At 54.6% G+C, this 16062-nt stretch overlaps 10 protein-coding genes across 10 annotated transcripts; 6 read left to right on the top strand and 4 right to left on the bottom strand.

The window, feature by feature from the left end:
• Positions 1–41: 41 nt before the first annotated feature.
• N7498_006882 (uncharacterized protein) lies at positions 42–318 on the top strand (the record flags this gene model as incomplete). The annotated part of the gene is made up of 2 exons (XM_058453944.1): positions 42–90; positions 149–318. 2 exons carry the CDS (start codon positions 42–44, stop codon positions 316–318), a joined length of 219 nt encoding a protein of 72 aa, XP_058306193.1.
• A 166-nt stretch (positions 319–484) lies between these two features.
• preB (alpha-factor pheromone receptor STE2) lies at positions 485–1615 on the bottom strand (the record flags this gene model as incomplete). Its single annotated transcript, XM_058453943.1, has 1 exon — positions 485–1615. The coding sequence occupies one exon, from the start codon at positions 1613–1615 to the stop codon at positions 485–487; it is 1131 nt and encodes a 376-aa protein (XP_058306192.1).
• Positions 1616–1997: 382 nt separating this feature from the next.
• Positions 1998–2177, top strand: N7498_006880 (uncharacterized protein; the record flags this gene model as incomplete). Its single annotated transcript, XM_058453942.1, has 1 exon — positions 1998–2177. One exon carries the CDS (start codon positions 1998–2000, stop codon positions 2175–2177), a length of 180 nt encoding a protein of 59 aa, XP_058306191.1.
• Positions 2178–2925: 748 nt separating this feature from the next.
• On the top strand, positions 2926–4282 carry N7498_006879 (NADH:flavin oxidoreductase/NADH oxidase; the record flags this gene model as incomplete). Its single annotated transcript, XM_058453941.1, has 2 exons — positions 2926–3124; positions 3185–4282. Exons 1-2 carry the CDS (start codon positions 2954–2956, stop codon positions 4280–4282), a joined length of 1269 nt encoding a protein of 422 aa, XP_058306190.1. The 5' UTR covers positions 2926–2953.
• A 368-nt stretch (positions 4283–4650) lies between these two features.
• N7498_006878 (uncharacterized protein) lies at positions 4651–6596 on the top strand (the record flags this gene model as incomplete). The annotated part of the gene is made up of 4 exons (XM_058453940.1): positions 4651–4718; positions 4768–4876; positions 4933–5171; positions 5235–6596. Exons 1-4 carry the CDS (start codon positions 4668–4670, stop codon positions 6594–6596), a joined length of 1761 nt encoding a protein of 586 aa, XP_058306189.1. The 5' UTR covers positions 4651–4667.
• A 534-nt stretch (positions 6597–7130) lies between these two features.
• Positions 7131–8393, bottom strand: N7498_006877 (uncharacterized protein; the record flags this gene model as incomplete). The annotated part of the gene is made up of 1 exon (XM_058453939.1): positions 7131–8393. The coding sequence occupies one exon, from the start codon at positions 8391–8393 to the stop codon at positions 7131–7133; it is 1263 nt and encodes a 420-aa protein (XP_058306188.1).
• Positions 8394–8874: 481 nt separating this feature from the next.
• Positions 8875–9054, bottom strand: N7498_006876 (uncharacterized protein; the record flags this gene model as incomplete). The annotated part of the gene is made up of 1 exon (XM_058453938.1): positions 8875–9054. One exon carries the CDS (start codon positions 9052–9054, stop codon positions 8875–8877), a length of 180 nt encoding a protein of 59 aa, XP_058306187.1.
• A 1451-nt stretch (positions 9055–10505) lies between these two features.
• Positions 10506–13499, top strand: chsG (chitin synthase class III; the record flags this gene model as incomplete). The annotated part of the gene is made up of 5 exons (XM_058453937.1): positions 10506–10583; positions 10637–11144; positions 11210–11571; positions 11625–13304; positions 13362–13499. The coding sequence occupies 5 exons, from the start codon at positions 10506–10508 to the stop codon at positions 13497–13499; spliced, it is 2766 nt and encodes a 921-aa protein (XP_058306186.1).
• A 577-nt stretch (positions 13500–14076) lies between these two features.
• On the top strand, positions 14077–14800 carry N7498_006874 (NEDD8-conjugating protein UBC12; the record flags this gene model as incomplete). The annotated part of the gene is made up of 4 exons (XM_058453936.1): positions 14077–14097; positions 14154–14244; positions 14304–14593; positions 14648–14800. 4 exons carry the CDS (start codon positions 14077–14079, stop codon positions 14798–14800), a joined length of 555 nt encoding a protein of 184 aa, XP_058306185.1.
• A 538-nt stretch (positions 14801–15338) lies between these two features.
• On the bottom strand, positions 15339–16006 carry N7498_006873 (cytochrome c oxidase subunit VIIa). Its single transcript, XM_058453935.1, has 4 exons — positions 15877–16006; positions 15733–15775; positions 15534–15569; positions 15339–15471 (listed from the first exon to the last, which is right to left on the bottom strand). Exons 1-4 carry the CDS (start codon positions 15904–15906, stop codon positions 15392–15394), a joined length of 189 nt encoding a protein of 62 aa, XP_058306184.1. The 5' UTR covers positions 15907–16006; the 3' UTR covers positions 15339–15391.
• Positions 16007–16062: the final 56 nt, after the last annotated feature.

The raw sequence follows: 16062 nt of genomic DNA, 5'->3' as shown, positions 1-16062 counted from the left end.
TGACCTTTCATGGTTTTGCACAATTTCCATCTTCTCTAGCCATGTCTCATCTCGTCCAAGGAACCAATGTCCGCCTCATCGAAGGCGACGGTTTGGTTTCCTAGTCGCTGTGGTTTGACTCGCAGGCAGGTATAGATCTCAGGTATAGACCTCCAGGGCCGCATCGTGACACCGGGCTTCTTGAGCCTGCAGATGAATGGCACTTATTATGGCTTCGACTTCTCGGAGGATATCACTGGCGATACAGCCAGCTACAATAGTCGCTTCCGCGAAGCCCGGCGGAAACTCATCACATTTAAACTACCAATTTTTGCATGATCGTTACACTGAAAATGCCTTTGAGGGCTTGATTAAACAGGTTTCGAATAATGTACACGAGTGCAAGAAATCAGTGAAGTAAGCATGCCCTGGTCTGAACTTAAAGTCGATTCTTGTGGAAAGCTGGACAACGGGGAGGGCATATCCCATGCTTTCTGCAGTACATCTAAGCCATAGACTTGTCCTGTCGAGAGCACCTGACAGAGTCGACGGAGATATCGTGCTCAACTGAGATTGCCAGGGGTATCTCGGAATCCTGTGAATGCTTGCTGATTTGCTGATCCGCATAGCACAAGGTCTGTCCGGTGTAAGCCGTAGCAGTCATTTCGGTCCCCGAGCGGTTGCTAGACATGGATCGGCTCATTCCGAAGGCGAGTGCGCGCCACAGGTTACGAGGACGGCGAGTCGCGTCGATCCGCTGAGCATTCTCAAGCGCGGCACCGGCCCAGATCGAGGACAGTGGCAAGGATAGGGTGACGAGGGTCAGAACGTTGTCGGCCAGCTCCGGGACGTGGGAAAAGTATTGAAGAATGGAGAAGAGAGCGGGGATCGTGAGAGTTTGGCAACCGCAGACGAAAATAATCTTCATGGGGCCGAAGTCACGAACGCCGAGTCGACGGCGCTGCCTGATCGCATGGCCCAGTTTGACGACGAATACCGTACAGAAAAAGCAGATGCTGATGGTGATCACGATGTTGAGGGCGCTCTCCAGCCACACCCATTCGGCCGTGCCTTCGGCTGCCATGATGTAGATGCAGTTGATCACCATCCATCCCATCCGGAACCCAATAGGTACCAACGCCACCAGCACAGAGAAGGCCAGCAAGGGCCTTCTGTATCGACGTCGCAATGTTTTGCACACCACATGCACCTGCACGACCAGCGAGATCATGGTGCACATGACGAGCATCGTCTCGAAGACGACGCCCAGGATAGATATGGCGTAAGCGCTAGGTTTGACAGCCGAGTAGTCGCCGGAAAAGAAGGGATAGACCTTTTCAAAAGGGGTGGAGAAATGAATCGTCTGGAAAAGCAGGCGCACGATGTTGAACAACAAAGCTAGACCGTTGAGAATAAAGACGGATGAGCCACGCTTGTCGCTGTGAGTCAACAGCAGCAGAAACACCAGAAGGACGACCGAAGCACCGAGCTGAGAGCCAAGATTGATGCATATGCGGACATTGTACTGGTAGAATAGGTCAATCGAGTACAGGTTTATCGTAATCTTCTGGCCATCGCGGCTGTAGAAAGTGACCTCCTGGAAGTCGGGATTTCCATATGGAAAGGACGTCGACATGTTTGTGTATGAGTATCGTTCAAGTTGAGTATGATAGGTCGGCATTGGAGGAAGATGGTAGCAGAGCGAGGAGTATAAAAGCACCCAGCATGGTGCAAGGACGGTTCCAATAGCCCGTCGCCAGGAAAGGCAGATCTATCATCATGAAGAGACCGAAACAGACAATGCGACAAAAGAATGATAGAGTTGCGGCTGCCAAGTCCAGTTGCGATGGAGAACAATATCAAGCGGGCGGCACAACAATGTTAAGACGGGAGAACAAAGACACGGAAGGCTGCGGTCTGGCTGGTCGAGTCTGGACCGATTCACGACCTCTATGACGACGATCCTGTTTCTTACGTGTTCGGGGTTCGGAGATGTGAGATTGTGGTGATTCGGGTGAATGGTGGTTGTGGTTGTGGTCGTGGTCGTGGTCGTGGTCGTGGTCGTGGTCGTGGTCGTGGTCGAAGAAGCGTCGGTGGAAGTGAAGCCCGAGACGCCCTTGGTAACCTTCCATCCGGTCGCAATCAACGGTAACCTTGAATCGAGGACTATCCTGCGGTCGTTCCACTTCAAGCCTTGAACAATCTTTTGAAGGGACTCGTCAACATTTCATTTCCCGACACACTGCAGATCTCCCGCTGGATCCAATTTATCTTCCAGATTAGTCGACAATCTTTTATTGTCTGCAAAAACAAAACGGGTTCGATACTTGGAACACTGTATCATTCTGTTCACCGTGCCCCGTTCATCTTTCTCTCCACGCAAAGGGCAGTCCATGTTCTAGCTTGGCCCGCTAATCCGGTCTGGCGCATGAGGCGTATCCCATCTCTTCTCAAGAGATGCAACACCCTTTCTACCGTTACGAGCGGCCCGAGACCCCTGCATCCGTCCGTACCTTAAGTCTCCTACATTGACGTCATTGCCATAACCAGCATCGTTCTCGGCTTCCCAGCTTCAAAGATCCATATCATATCTTTTCAGTGATCTTCTGCCGAAGGTGGAGAGATGTGGAGCCGGAGACGAATTGTACCGAACGGAGACTTTTCACTGCCAGTTCTCCAACCAGGTGCCTGGCATCCGATGGCGATTTAGAGTGCTGACAAACGTGCTTTAATTCCTGCGAATCGGAGCGCCCAATCCCTGCCCCTGGACCTTTTTTCTTCCCTCCAGGGCTTTCTAGGGGAGTGCGAGTCTTTGAAATCGTTTGGAGTCGCCTTGATTGTTGCGGGGCCAATCATCCGATTACCCGGACTCTATCCAGCTTAGAAATCACCGCTGGGAGTATATATAGCACTATAGAGGACCTATATACCCTGCAAATTGGTGCATTAGTTTCCGATTTAGTCCCATTTCACCATGACCTGGCCCGACGTCCCCGTCAAGCCCGCCGAGGGCATCTCCTACTTCACGCCGGCGCAGAGCCCGCCGGCGGGCACAGCTCGCGATCCCCAGACCAGTGGGAAGCCCATCCCCAAGCTCTTCCAGCCTCTGACCATCCGTGGCCGGACTTTCCAAAACCGCCTCGGGGTAAGTCTCTTGTCATGTCGTGTTTCATCTTTCCGAAACTTGTACTCAACGTAATTTCAGGTTGCGCCCATGTGCCAATACAGTGCGGAAGATGGCCACATGACCCCGTGGCATATGGCTCACTACGGCGGTATCGCTCAGCGTGGTCCCGGAATGATCATCATCGAAGCTACCGGCGTCGTGCCCGAGGGCCGGATTACGCCCGGTTGCGTGGGCTTGTGGAAGGACTCTCAGATCGGCCCTCTCAAGCAGGTCATTGAGTTCGCCCACAGCCAGGGTCAGAAGATCGGTATTCAGCTGGCTCATGCCGGTCGTAAGGCCTCGACTGTTGCTCCGTGGTTGGGTGGTGTCACCGCAACCAATGCCGTTGGTGGATGGACCGATAATGTCAAGGGCCCTAGCGCTATCCCCTTTGCCGAGGGCGACATCGTTCCTAAGGCCATGACCAAAGAGGATATCCAGGAGGTTAAGGATGCCTGGGTTGCGGCTACCCGCCGCGCTGTCGCCGCCGGCGTCGATTTCATTGAGATCCACGGTGCCCACGGCTACCTCTTGTCTTCCTTCCTTAGCTCCTCGTCCAACAAGCGGACGGACGAGTACGGCGGCAGCTTTGAGAACCGTATTCGTCTGCCTCTCGAGATCGCTCAGCTGACTCGCGACACCGTTGGATCCGACATTCCCGTCTTCCTGCGTGTCTCCGCCACCGACTGGCTGGAGAACAGCCTGCCCGAGGAGCAGGGCTGGAAGTTGGAGGACACCGTGGAGTTTGCCAAAGCTCTCGCAGCTCAGGGCGCGATCGACCTGATTGATCTCAGCTCTGGTGGAGTGCACTCCGCTCAGAAGGTGATGTCTAGTGTTGGTTTCCAGGTTCCCTTCGCGGCTGCCGTGAAGAAGGCCGTCGGTGACAAGATGCTCGTGTCTGCCGTCGGCACGATCAACAACGGTGTGCTGGCCGAGAAGATTCTCAACGAAGAAGGCGTCGATCAAATCCGGGTCGGTCGGGCCTTCCAGCGCGACACCGGTTTGGCCTGGGCCTTCGCCAAGGACTTGGACACCGAGATTGCCATGGCCGGGCAGATTCGCTGGGGATTCACCAGCTTCCGCAATGCATCGGAGTACATCCAGCCCAACTCGATGAAGGCCTCCATCTTTGATTAGAGGATTTTGCATAAAGCATAGCATGTAGAGATACAAGACCATAGACAATGATGATTTTTGATGACATTCTACTTGCACGGTTTGAGAAAAGGTCTGTACAGAGGAAAAGAAATCCCCCGTTCGAAGTATATGTTGACACCAGGCACACATGTGCAATAAATATCTACCAAATTGCGGTCAATTTACAAAACGTCACCGCACAGAATGAAATTGAATTCGAAAACTCGTGGAATCAGGCACACTTAAATTTAAGATATCACTGGCGACGCAGAGTGTGTAGATGCCCAAACTCCGTAGCTGCCACGGAACCGAAGCCAAGAGCGTTGCGGGGAAGCCGTGCGGAGGACCACCGCGACTCAACCCTTTCCATCTTCCAGCCCCCGACATGGCAGTCTCCCAGAGGACGCTCAACTGGTTGTATTCCGTCCTCACCAAGGTGTGCATCTCTCCTGTCAATGAATATGGCAATCTAACGCCCCTCTCAGGACCACTACGACCCCAACCAGACCTACCACGATCCCAACCGTGCCTATCACGACGTCGTCAATGCGCTCGCTCAGTACCCCTCGCTCTCGCCTCGTACCGATGTTTACAGTGAGTCTGGCGACTCAATGCAGCTAGCAGTTCTTCTGACTTCCTTGTCTTCCCAGCCTTTGAGAATGGCTTCTCGGCCCTGCTCCTGCACCTTGTGGGCACGCTGCCTGTGGCCTTCCGTGGCACCACATATCGATTCCCCGTCGCGCTCTGGATCCCAAATACCTATCCTCGCGAGCCTCCTATAGTCTATGTGACGCCTACCCAAGACATGATGGTTCGAGTTGGACAGCATGTTACGCTCGAGGGGCGCGTGTATCATCACTACCTGGCACACTGGGCCGAGGCGTGGGATGTGAGTGTCATTACTCTGCTTGTTCCCATTGAAACCAGGCTGACCATTTTGCGCATCGGTTAGAGATCATCCATATCCGATCTTCTCTTGATCCTCCGAGAAGTTTTTGCGAAGGAACCCCCCGTTCGAAATCGACAACAAATGGCCCCTCAATCCCAGACCCAGCAGACGCAGACTCCGCCCCCATTACCTCCTCTGCCACCAGGGATGGGGCCTTCATCAACACCTCCAGCACAACCGCAGTCTGCCGAACCGGTGATACAGACTCCCCCGCAGCTGCCACCCAAGCCTGGAGCTGCCACTGTACCTCAGCAGCTGCCAACACGCACGGCGGAGCAGTATCAGTCTCCCCCACCACTTCCTCCGCTGCCTCCGAAGGAATATAATGCCGGTCGAGTTACCTCATTAAGCCGTGCTTCCATGACCAGCGCGGGCGGCGGCCAGGTACCTCAACAATTCGCTACTTCTCCTCACCCAGTCCAGCAACCTATGTCACCCTCGGTATCACAGGGTCAAACAGCTCACGGTAGGAACATGAGCGGGCCAGTCGGCCCTGCAGCTGGACCACAACAGGTATTGTTCGCTCATCATGCTGGGCCACCTGTTCCTCAAGTTTCCCCCCAACAACCGCCTCACTTTTCACAAGCACCACCGTCACATTACCCGGGATACCAGCCCCAGTCTCAGCAACCCCCGGGGCCTCCATATCCCACAAACTCACCACATCCTTCGAATTTCCAGCGGCCGCCTCCAGCGGCGCCGGCACCGAAGGAAACGCCAGACCTTCTCACATCGCCGTTTGAGCTTGAGCTGCCATCATTTGCGCCCGCGGGGCCTGCACCACCGATCCCACCAAATCCAGAGAAAGATGCCTTGCTACATGCGGTATCCCAAACTCTTGCTGAGACCTTGCGAGCCCAAGCAACGCAGTCCGACACCGCATCGCAATCGCTCGTCTCTCAGTCGCGATCATTGCAGGCTACAATGGCCACGCTTCAAGGGGAAGTCACCGCACTCAATTCCCTCCACGCAACGCTCCAATCCAACACTGCGGTCCTGCAGCAGTCTATCCACCGTGCAGACGCCACCATCGCTGATGCTCAAGCCCGCTCAGTGTCCATCTCGTCCTCTGCTGCGTCTTCCTCTGCCGCTGCTGGGTCTTCAGACCCCCCATCGGGTCTTCCCCCCATTGACGAGGTCCTGGTCGCTCCCACCGTAGTAGGGAAGCAGTTGTATGATTTAGTTGCCGAGGAACAAGGTCTCCAACATGCGCTGTACGCGTTACAAGCAGCTCTGGTCCGTGGTGTGATAGGGGTCGATTCGTGGTCTCGACATACGCGTGGCCTCGCGCGTGAGGCTTTCTTTAAACGCGCGCTGATCCGTAAGATCGGGCGTGGGATGGGGTTGGAGGAAACTGTGCCGTGAATTGGCTCACCATCTATGTATTTTGCATGGTAGCTCGTTGTAGATACCCTCAATCTTTACTTCCAAGGCTATTTTGGCACTTGATGAATTTATTCGATACATATTCGGGCACCTTGGTCTGAATGGTTGGGTTGGTGTTGTTGACCCTTGAAGCACTTTGATATATTTTTCCCACCGAAGACGATTCTTCAGCTTTGCAAGCTTCCAAGGTTGGAGAGCCATGTGTTGTGTTATCTGCCTACCCAGATACATACAAAGATCCCAAGATTCTTAATCCATCACTGATATCATTCCTAGGTCGGAAGATAGATAGGATATCCATCGATAAAAGAGTTGGCTTCAATTGACTGCTTCGCCTCCGCGAGTGCTAATCTCGCTGTACAAAGCACCCGGGAAACGCGAACCGACGCCCTAAAATGTACCAAGCCTCAAGTCATACGTACAAAGAAGTGGGAGAGATTTGACAGAACATGAGGGAAATAAAAACTAAACACGAAAAAAAAAAAGGAATTCATCCCATCAAACAAAACCAGTTCATGGAACTTCATTCGCGTCCGAGAACGGACTTTGTACGCGCGGGGGCGGGGCCTGACCGGCGTGAAGGGAACTTCGTCGCGTGTTGCCCGAGGTTGCGTTGCTACTGCTGGCCTGGTCGGAGAAGGGGCCCCTGGAGGGTGACTCTTCGTTGGCCGAGGCCGAGACCTTTTCGCCCGTCGAGTTGGAGGGGGTCGAGGGCCGCGTATCATCATCTTCATCTGATGAGTTGCCGTTAAAGGTTGACGTGTGATGGTCGAATTGGCGGCTGCTGTTTGCCGAGTCGGCAGTGGTGGGCTTGATGTCCTTTGCACCCGTTTCCGTGATGGACTGACCGTCCTTCTTCTTCACCGAAGGCCCGCGAACCATGACGGGTTTGGCTACCACCTGGCGAGCCACAATCGAGCTGCCGGGTGCACCCTGCATGGCTTCAGCCTTGGCGAGTTGTGACGGGGTGATAGCAGGCACCGCAGGCGCATCCCTGGGGGTAATCATGACGGGAACGGACTGTGTCGGAGTGCTGTCACCGGAACCACCAGGGCCGTTGTGTACGCTGACAATGTTTGCCCGAGAACGCTGGATCTGCTGGGCGGGCATGGCACTGACGATGGCATCGTTGCGGTATATGGTGGTGGCCACACTGCTTCGCAGCGTGGGCGAAATACTCTGGTGGCCGGTGGTGGCCGTCCAGGAGGAATCTCGCAAATCACCGGGCATGAAGAAGTGCTGGTCAGGGGTCGCGCCGGGTAGCGGGGGAACCGGAGGCACCAGCGAGGCAGGTGTCTCCGGAGGCGATCGATTGGTGACACCGGGAATGTAGGCGATTTGAATGACGTTGGAGGCACGGGTCAGGACGGTCGAGGCGATGGACTGAGTCGACTTGCGCTCCGATCGCTGGGCCGCGAATGCGCCGCTCTTTTCCTGCTGGGACTTGCGCTCATCGCGTCGTGGACGGATGACGAACCACCAGATCAGGAAGAGAAGGGCGGCGAGTGCGATGACAGCTCCGACCACACCTCCGGCGATGGCACCGACGTTGGGGCCGCTCGAGGGAGGCGCGGAGGTGTTGCCGGTCGAAATGCACTTGGTGGTGGCACACGAATCACAGGTTTGACTGGTCATCGTACACGTCGTCCCATCCGGACAGGACGGACAGGTCGGGGCGGAGGGCCCGCATGATATGCAGCGCTTGAAGAGAGAGTTGGAGGGAAGGAAGCCACTGTCGGGCGAGGTAGGGGCGGAATCAAAGGCGTCAGGAAGCATGATGGGCGAGGAAGAAGCAGCGACGAGAAGAGGGAATCAGGTATGGACAAGGACGACCGGTCAACGGCGACGAACGTTCAGAAAGACGGGACAAATCAACGGTGAAAGAATAAGGAGTGTGGGATGCTCAGTCGGCGTCAAGTCGTGAGCGAGAGAATCGCTAGGTCATCAAAGCAACTCAATATAAACGAGTGTAGAGAAAACCCGATCAAGGACCGAGGACGATCATCGTCCAACGTCGAAAAGCGAGATTCAAGATCGGATGCAAAGGCTGACAGAGGAAGAGGAGAACGTTCTTCTGGGAAAAGAGGAGTCGCGGGCCAAGTCACGGGAGGTCCGACCGCGGGTTCCACACGTTCCTGAAAGAGGACAAAGTCCGGCTCCGACGGAGAGTAGTGAGTAGAGAGTACTGGGGTTATCTAGGTATATTACAAGAGATATAGGAGGGACGGAAAAGCACACAAGGACCCGGGTATCCGTTTCACACCCCTTCGGCACCTTGCAGAACGTCGTGCCTGCCTCCGGGTCTGTCCCGGCCTGCAGGGAGAGTGCGGTGTGCGTTGTGTGCGTTGCGTGTGTTGCGGGAGGACGCGGTCTGGACTCGGATCATCGTCGGGCCGGGAAATTGCGATTTCTTGGTCGACCAAAATAGACCGACCATGATTGGGGAATGGAATAAATCTAGGTAGTGTTGGCGTATCGAATCAGGGCTGGAAGACCCGACCAGGGGGCATTCCGTGACACGGGAGGCACAGCCCGGCCAGGGCGCAGGGCCACCACCACCAGCGACAGCCAAGAGTCGTGGTCTTTGGTTTATAGTTTCGGAGGTGCGTTTCACCGTATTCAATCATCACTCGCCACAGGGCCTAGGATCGAAACCCGGTCATGCTGTATCTATCTGCTTTTCCTTTTCCGCCTTACTTTTATCATCGTTCTCCAGCGCACCAATAAGCCACGTAGACCGGGACCGCACCTCTCCGAAGCAAGGTGACGGTGGACTATCCCGGACGCCGAGATGCGTGGGATTCGGGAAGCCCGCGATCCCATGATGCCCCCGGCCTATCAGGCGATTGCCGATCAGACGACGAGGGGACAGGTCAAGTAGGTCTGTCCATAGACTACATGTACAGGGCTAGCATACTAGCGGGTGGTCGGAGTACTTATCATATTTCCATCGTATATTCCACACGGCAGAATAAGACCGTCTGGCATATCTCGAAAGATCCGGACGTAGGCCAAGGACGCGAAGAATGTGGAATGAGCAGAACCAAGGGACCGACTGTTTCAGCGGTGGAGTCGGTTGATTGGGTTCGGCTCCTAGCGCGGTCCACTCCCTGAACCGGTCAAGCGCGTGTGGAGGATCTGGAGAAAGGCGCCCTAGAAAAATCGGGTGACGGCGAAGGAACAAAGAGTCTTCTTCCCGGTGACAGCCTTGTGGGGGGGAGGGGATTCCGAGACACATCTTTCGCAGACTCTCCAAGGCGTCCACCGACACGTAGCCCTGCAGTGATCCCGACACTCAAATTCCGGAGCCCAAACTTGGTTCCGTCCAGCCAGTCAGGGTCCCCGGTGCCTTGACCCTGTCGAGGTCGGGTACTCCATGGTACTCCATGGTACTCCATACCGATCTTGCAGCCCTCTTCCTCGCGGCGCCGCCGCGTACCTGGTACCAAGGGATGGGGTATGTGCATTGTTGCATCGGAATAACATTGGAGTGGTGGGCAAAACACCACGAAATAGTCAAAGCCCATTAGAGCTGTCGTTTTGGAGCTAATCCACACCGGGCTTAGAGATGTCTATTTTTGCAGACAAACTAAGCAATACGATCGCGCTCCAGTTTCACTCCGTCGCCTCCTCCTTTTTTTTTCCCCTTTGCGTCTCACGTCCCTTTTTGCCTTCGCTTCGTCTTTGACCTTGTTGGAACCCCCTCCCCTTTTCTTTTCAAACCAAACCTTTTCATTCCAAAATCGGGTTCTGCTGACTGGGAGTTCTGTCTCCCCAGGGATCCCCCCCCTTTGGACACCTTTTCACTACGCCCCGGTGGCTCAACTGTCTGCCACTCCTTCTTTGATACCCCTTCTTCTACGTTTTGCCTAGTAACCGCACATCATCATGGCCTATCAGGGGTCTGGCGCGCATTCGCCAAACTACGAGGACGCTCATCGTCTGCAAGATGTGCCTGCCTCTCAGGTACGGATCGTGTACCCCTTTGTTGGTATGCCAATACTCACCGAAGATTCCAGTATCGCGAGGATGAGGATGCATCCAGAGGCCTACTCGCCCATCAGCAAGGCCCTTTCGCAACGCCCTTTGACGATCCTCACTCGCGGGGAGTCTCGCCCGTGCGCCCCGCCTCGGGTTACAGCTTGACCGAGACCTACGCCGCCGATCCAGCCCCGACGTACCAGGACCCCTATGCGACGGGCTCCGTGTACTCGGGTCAGTCCGAGAACCCTGCTGCGGCTTTTGGTGTCCCCGGCCGAGTCGCATCCCCCTACGCCCGAAGCGAGACCTCATCCACCGAGGCCTGGCGCCAGCGACAAGCCCCCGGTGGTGGAAACGGTGGTACGGGTGGTGGTGTTGGTGGTGGTGGCGGCAATCTGCGCCGTTATGCCACTCGTAAGGTCAAGCTGGTTCAGGGTTCAGTCCTGAGTGTGGACTACCCGGTGCCCAGTGCCATTCAGAATGCCATCCAAGCCAAGTACCGCAATGACCTGGAAGGCGGCAGTGAGGAGTTCACGCATATGCGATGTGAGTGGTTTGCGCTTCCCCAACGACTTCCACCCGACCCGGAGACACTAATAATTCGTCTTCAGACACCGCTGCGACATGTGATCCTAACGAGTTCACCCTCCACAACGGTTACAACCTGCGACCGGCAATGTATAACCGGCATACCGAGCTGCTGATCGCCATCACCTACTACAATGAGGACAAGACTTTGACGGCCCGTACACTTCATGGTGTGATGCAAAATATCCGCGACATCGTGAATCTCAAGAAATCCGAATTTTGGAACAAGGGTGGACCCGCGTGGCAGAAGATCGTCGTTGCACTAGTCTTCGACGGTATCGATCCTTGCGACAAGGATACTCTGGACGTCCTGGCCACCGTTGGTATCTATCAGGATGGTGTCATGAAGCGTGATGTCGACGGAAAGGAGACCGTGGCGCATATTGTATGTCCAATTCTGACGTGAATCAGGTTTCCCGGCTAACGCTTGATGTGCAGTTTGAATATACGACTCAGCTGTCCGTCACGCCCAATCAACAGCTCATTCGTCCGACCGAGGATGGTCCAAGCACTCTGCCCCCGGTACAAATGATGTTCTGTTTGAAGCAGAAAAACAGCAAGAAGATCAACTCTCACCGTTGGCTCTTCAACGCATTTGGTCGGATCTTGAACCCCGAGATCTGTATCCTGCTCGATGCTGGAACGAAGCCTGGCCCCAAGTCTTTGCTATCTCTGTGGGAGGCCTTCTACAATGACAAGGATCTGGGTGGTGCCTGTGGTGAGATTCATGCCATGTTGGGCAAGGGCTGGCGGAACTTGGTCAACCCGCTGGTGGCAGCACAGAACTTCGAGTACAAGATCAGTAACATCTTGGACAAACCACTCGAGAGTTCGTTCGGCTACGTCAGTGTTTTGCCCGGTGCGTTTTCTGCATACCGGTTCCGTGCCATTATGGGGCGTCCGTTGGAGCAATATTTCCATGGTGATCATACCTTGTCTAAGCAACTGGGTAAGAAGGGTATCGAGGGCATGAACATCTTCAAGAAAAACATGTTCTTGGCCGAGGACCGCATTCTCTGTTTCGAGTTGGTCGCCAAGGCCGGTTCCAAATGGCACCTGTCGTACGTGAAAGCCTCCAAGGCCGAAACGGACGTGCCTGAAGGTGCCGCCGAATTCATTTCGCAGCGCCGGCGTTGGTTGAACGGTTCCTTCGCGGCCGGCATTTACTCGCTGATGCATTTCGGCCGGATGTACAAGAGTGGACACAACCTGATCCGCATGTTCTTCTTGCACATCCAGATGCTGTACAATATCTTCAGCACCATTCTCACCTGGTTCTCGCTTGCCTCTTACTGGTTGACCACCACCGTTATCATTGACCTGGTCGGCACCCCCAGTACCAGCAACAAGGATACGGCATTCCCCTTCGGCAAGGAGGCCACACCCATTGTGAACACCATCATTAAGTATATCTACCTGGGATTCCTTCTGCTGCAGTTCATTCTCGCGCTCGGCAATCGGCCCAAGGGCTCCAAGTTCTCCTACTTGGCCTCCTTTGTGGCATTCGGCATCATCCAGTTGTATATCGTCGTCGACTCGCTATACCTGGTTATTCGCGCTTTCACCGGCGGTGCGCCGATGGACTTTGTCACCAACGAGGGTGTTGGTGCTTTCCTCAAATCATTCTTCGGCTCCTCGGGTGCTGGTATCATCATCATTGCCCTGGCCGCCACCTTCGGTCTCTACTTCGTCGCCTCGTTCATGTACGCCGACCCATGGCATATGTTCACTTCCTTCCCCGCCTACATGGTCCTGCAGTCCTCTTACATCAACATCCTCAACGTCTATGCTTTCAGCAACTGGCACGATGTGTCCTGGGGTACCAAAGGTTCCGATAAGGCCGATGCGCTGCCTTCTGCCAAGACTACCAAGGATGAAGGTAGTAAAGACGCGGTCATAGAGGAAATCGATAAGCCTCAAGCCGATATCGACAGCCAGTTCGAAGCTACGGTCAAGCGTGCGCTCACCCCGTACGTTGCGCCGGTCGAGCACGACGAGAAGTCTCTCGAAGACTCCTACAAGAGCTTCCGTACTCGTCTGGTAACTTTCTGGATTTTCAGCAACGCTTTCCTTGCCGTGTGCATCACTAGCGAGGCGGTAGACAAGTTTGGATTCACGGTATGTTTTCCATTCTTCCCCTTGACGCTCTGGGCCACCGACTAACGTCACATTTAGAACACTGCTACCACCCGTACTGCCCGATTCTTCCAGGCCCTCCTGTGGTCCAACGCCGTCATGGCTATGTTCCGCTTCGTGGGCGCCTCTTGGTTCCTAGGCCGTACCGGTATCAAGTGCTGCTTCGCACGCCGGTAAAACCATGGACAGTTCACTCATTTTCTCGCGAACCCTTTCTTGGCACATGCTTCACCTTTTCTTTCCTGATTGCCATCTGTATTCTACCTCGAAGATGCCCGTTTTTCATGGTTTTTTTTTTTTTTAAATGATGCCAGTATGTACTGCTGTGGAAGGTTGAATAGCGACCAACCGGGATCTTTTGTCGGACCAGCGATGCAATGGGGTGCATTCCGGGCGCAAATGACATTTCGACATTGACTCAAGTAACCAGACACGTCTTGGAACGTTGAGATGTTCTGTAATGTAGCTAAGCCATGGTAAATGTAGATGTATAGTCAATGTACGTCATGCGTGAGGCGGAAAGATCGCGAGACAAGGTGGCTAAAAGACCCCGCAAAGACTCTGCCTCGCTCTCCGCCCGACGTCCTTTCCACAACACGACTCCGGTACACCGAGACACTCGCGAGACTGTGCATTCCACGCCCTGCTGTCTTGCCGTGTTCATCTCCCTCCGCAGACATTTTCCCCCTCCTTCTCGGTCCGCCACTTTGATCACCCGTTGTTCCACCTGGTGGGGGTGGTGGCTCCTGCCAACATGTTGAAGATCTGGTCGATGGTAGGCTCTTGGCAACTCAAAAGAGATGATAGAACGTATGCTGACTGCCTCTATAGAAGCAGCAGCAGCAGCAGGCTGAAAATGCCGAAGGTGCTGCAGGCAAAAAAAAGAAGAAGGTCACGGCGGCGCAGCTGCGCGTGCAACGAGGTTCGTTCTCGCTCGACTCACGCTTTTAAGTATCTTCTAACGAGTCCTCTCCTCTGCAGACCTGCAGGAACTTACCCTTGGAAACACGATGAAAATGTCCTTCCCCAACCCCGATGACATCCTCAACTTCACCCTGACCATTGAACCGGACGAGGGGATGTACAAAGGTGGCGTCTTCAACTTCAGCTTCTCCGTGAACCAGAATTTCCCCCACGACCCGCCCAAGGTCAAGTGCACGCAGAAAATCTACCATCCTAATATTGATCTGGAGGGCAACGTTTGCCTGAACATTTTGCGCGAGGACTGGAAGCCCGTGCTGAATTTGAACGCTGTCATTGTGGGCATGCAGGTTTGTCATTCCCTCTTTGCAGTCCGTGGGCTGAACTAACCGATCATGTGGTAGTTCCTGTTTCTCGAGCCGAATGCGTCCGACCCCCTCAATAAGGAGGCAGCGGAGGATCTCCGGACCAACCGTGAAGGCTTCAAACGCAACGTACGCTCCTCCATGGCCGGCGGGTCCGTCCGAGGCATCGCGTTCGAGCGGGTGCTACGATAGAACCGATTGCTGTCGATTTAACACTGGCATTTGGCTTCAGGTCAGGGTCCTCGGCCACGAAACAGGTGGCGGGTTAGACCCAGTTCTGGACGTCGATCGACCCGGAAACGCGAAATGATGATCCATGGCTTTGCACGGGGCGGAGAGCAGTCATCCCAGGGAAGGGAGTTCTACGTACATATAACCGGCGTAATTAGCGTTTGATTTCAATAGATCCGATTCAATCGGCATTACTGCGGACTTGTCGCGTGAGGGTGGTAAAGGTCGACTTGGTATGCAGCACTCTGGGGCAGAGCCATTCTCTAAGCATACTGGAAAAGAGATGGATTACGTTGTCAATTCTCAGTCAAATCCAAAATCCAGAATCGAAACACGTTGATCACAGGCGTATATGTACAATCGGTTTCAACATCAAGCACCCACACACTCGGGACAGGACCCGCCGACCCAGTCTAGCCCAGAAAGAGGAACTACCAAAGATGGTATTCTTTCTTCGATGGGTAATATTCCGGAGTACTCATTGACAAAGGAGAAGGAACTGCAGCCGACGGACAAAAAGGAAACAATCGAGGCGAGGCGAGGTTGACCGATTTATGCGCGTTGGGCGGCGCGCTCCTGTTCAAGACGGGTGTAGAAGGTGTCGCGCTCACGGACACGGGGAAGGTGGTAGCCTGTGGAGCAAGAGATGTTAGAAGTGGATTGGCGAGTGGCCGAAATATGATATTCCACTTACCGTACCACCAGAGGTAGCCGAAGGTGGTACCGAAACCTATGCAATGAGGTTGTTGGTTAGTAAACCCGTTGTCTTCATAATTTCATTCCATTCCTCCTTCACGGATTCGTGTTAAGAGCGACGGCACCCGAGATAACCGGGGACATCCTGCTCATCCGTTGATCATGCCACACCCAAAGAGCAAGTCGAAGTCACTCACCAAAGGCGGTGCTCAGGTCCAAGACGAGACCACGGCGGAGCATCTGCAACCAAGGAAAACAAGTCAGCGCATCGTTCAGGGCGTAGAGAGGATCCGACGAGCCCGCTCGGGGCGAACCGGGCTGTCAAGGGACGGGGGACCTACGCCGGTGATAGGGGGGATAGCAGCGGCCATTGTATCGAACAGACCGTGTCAATCAGCGCTCGATAAGACGATCGATAGGATGTAGACAGAAAGGAACCTGCCTGACGGTGGTGGGGGGTGGGCAGAGAAGGGAAGAGAGAGTGACGGAGCGAGGTGGACGAACGTCGAAGTTGAAGCTTTCGGGCG

The sequence above is a fragment of the Penicillium cinerascens genome (assembly GCF_028974065.1).
Source record: "Penicillium cinerascens strain IBT 15544 chromosome Unknown contig_9_segment0_segment0, whole genome shotgun sequence".
NCBI lineage: Eukaryota > Fungi > Ascomycota > Eurotiomycetes > Eurotiales > Aspergillaceae > Penicillium > Penicillium cinerascens.
This window is presented reverse-complemented; position numbering and strand designations above follow the sequence as displayed.

Excerpts from the sequence above, each read along its gene's own strand:
- N7498_006873 (XM_058453935.1), bottom strand. The coding sequence starts at position 15,906 with ATGGCCGCTGCTATCCCCCCTATCACCGGC. Across the intron at positions 15,776-15,876 it reads CTATCCCCCCTATCACCGGC|ATGCTCCGCCGTGGTCTCGT; the intron begins GTAGGTCCCCCG and ends CCTTGGTTGCAG. Across the intron at positions 15,570-15,732 it reads GGACCTGAGCACCGCCTTTG|GTTTCGGTACCACCTTCGGC; the intron begins GTGAGTGACTTC and ends CTCATTGCATAG.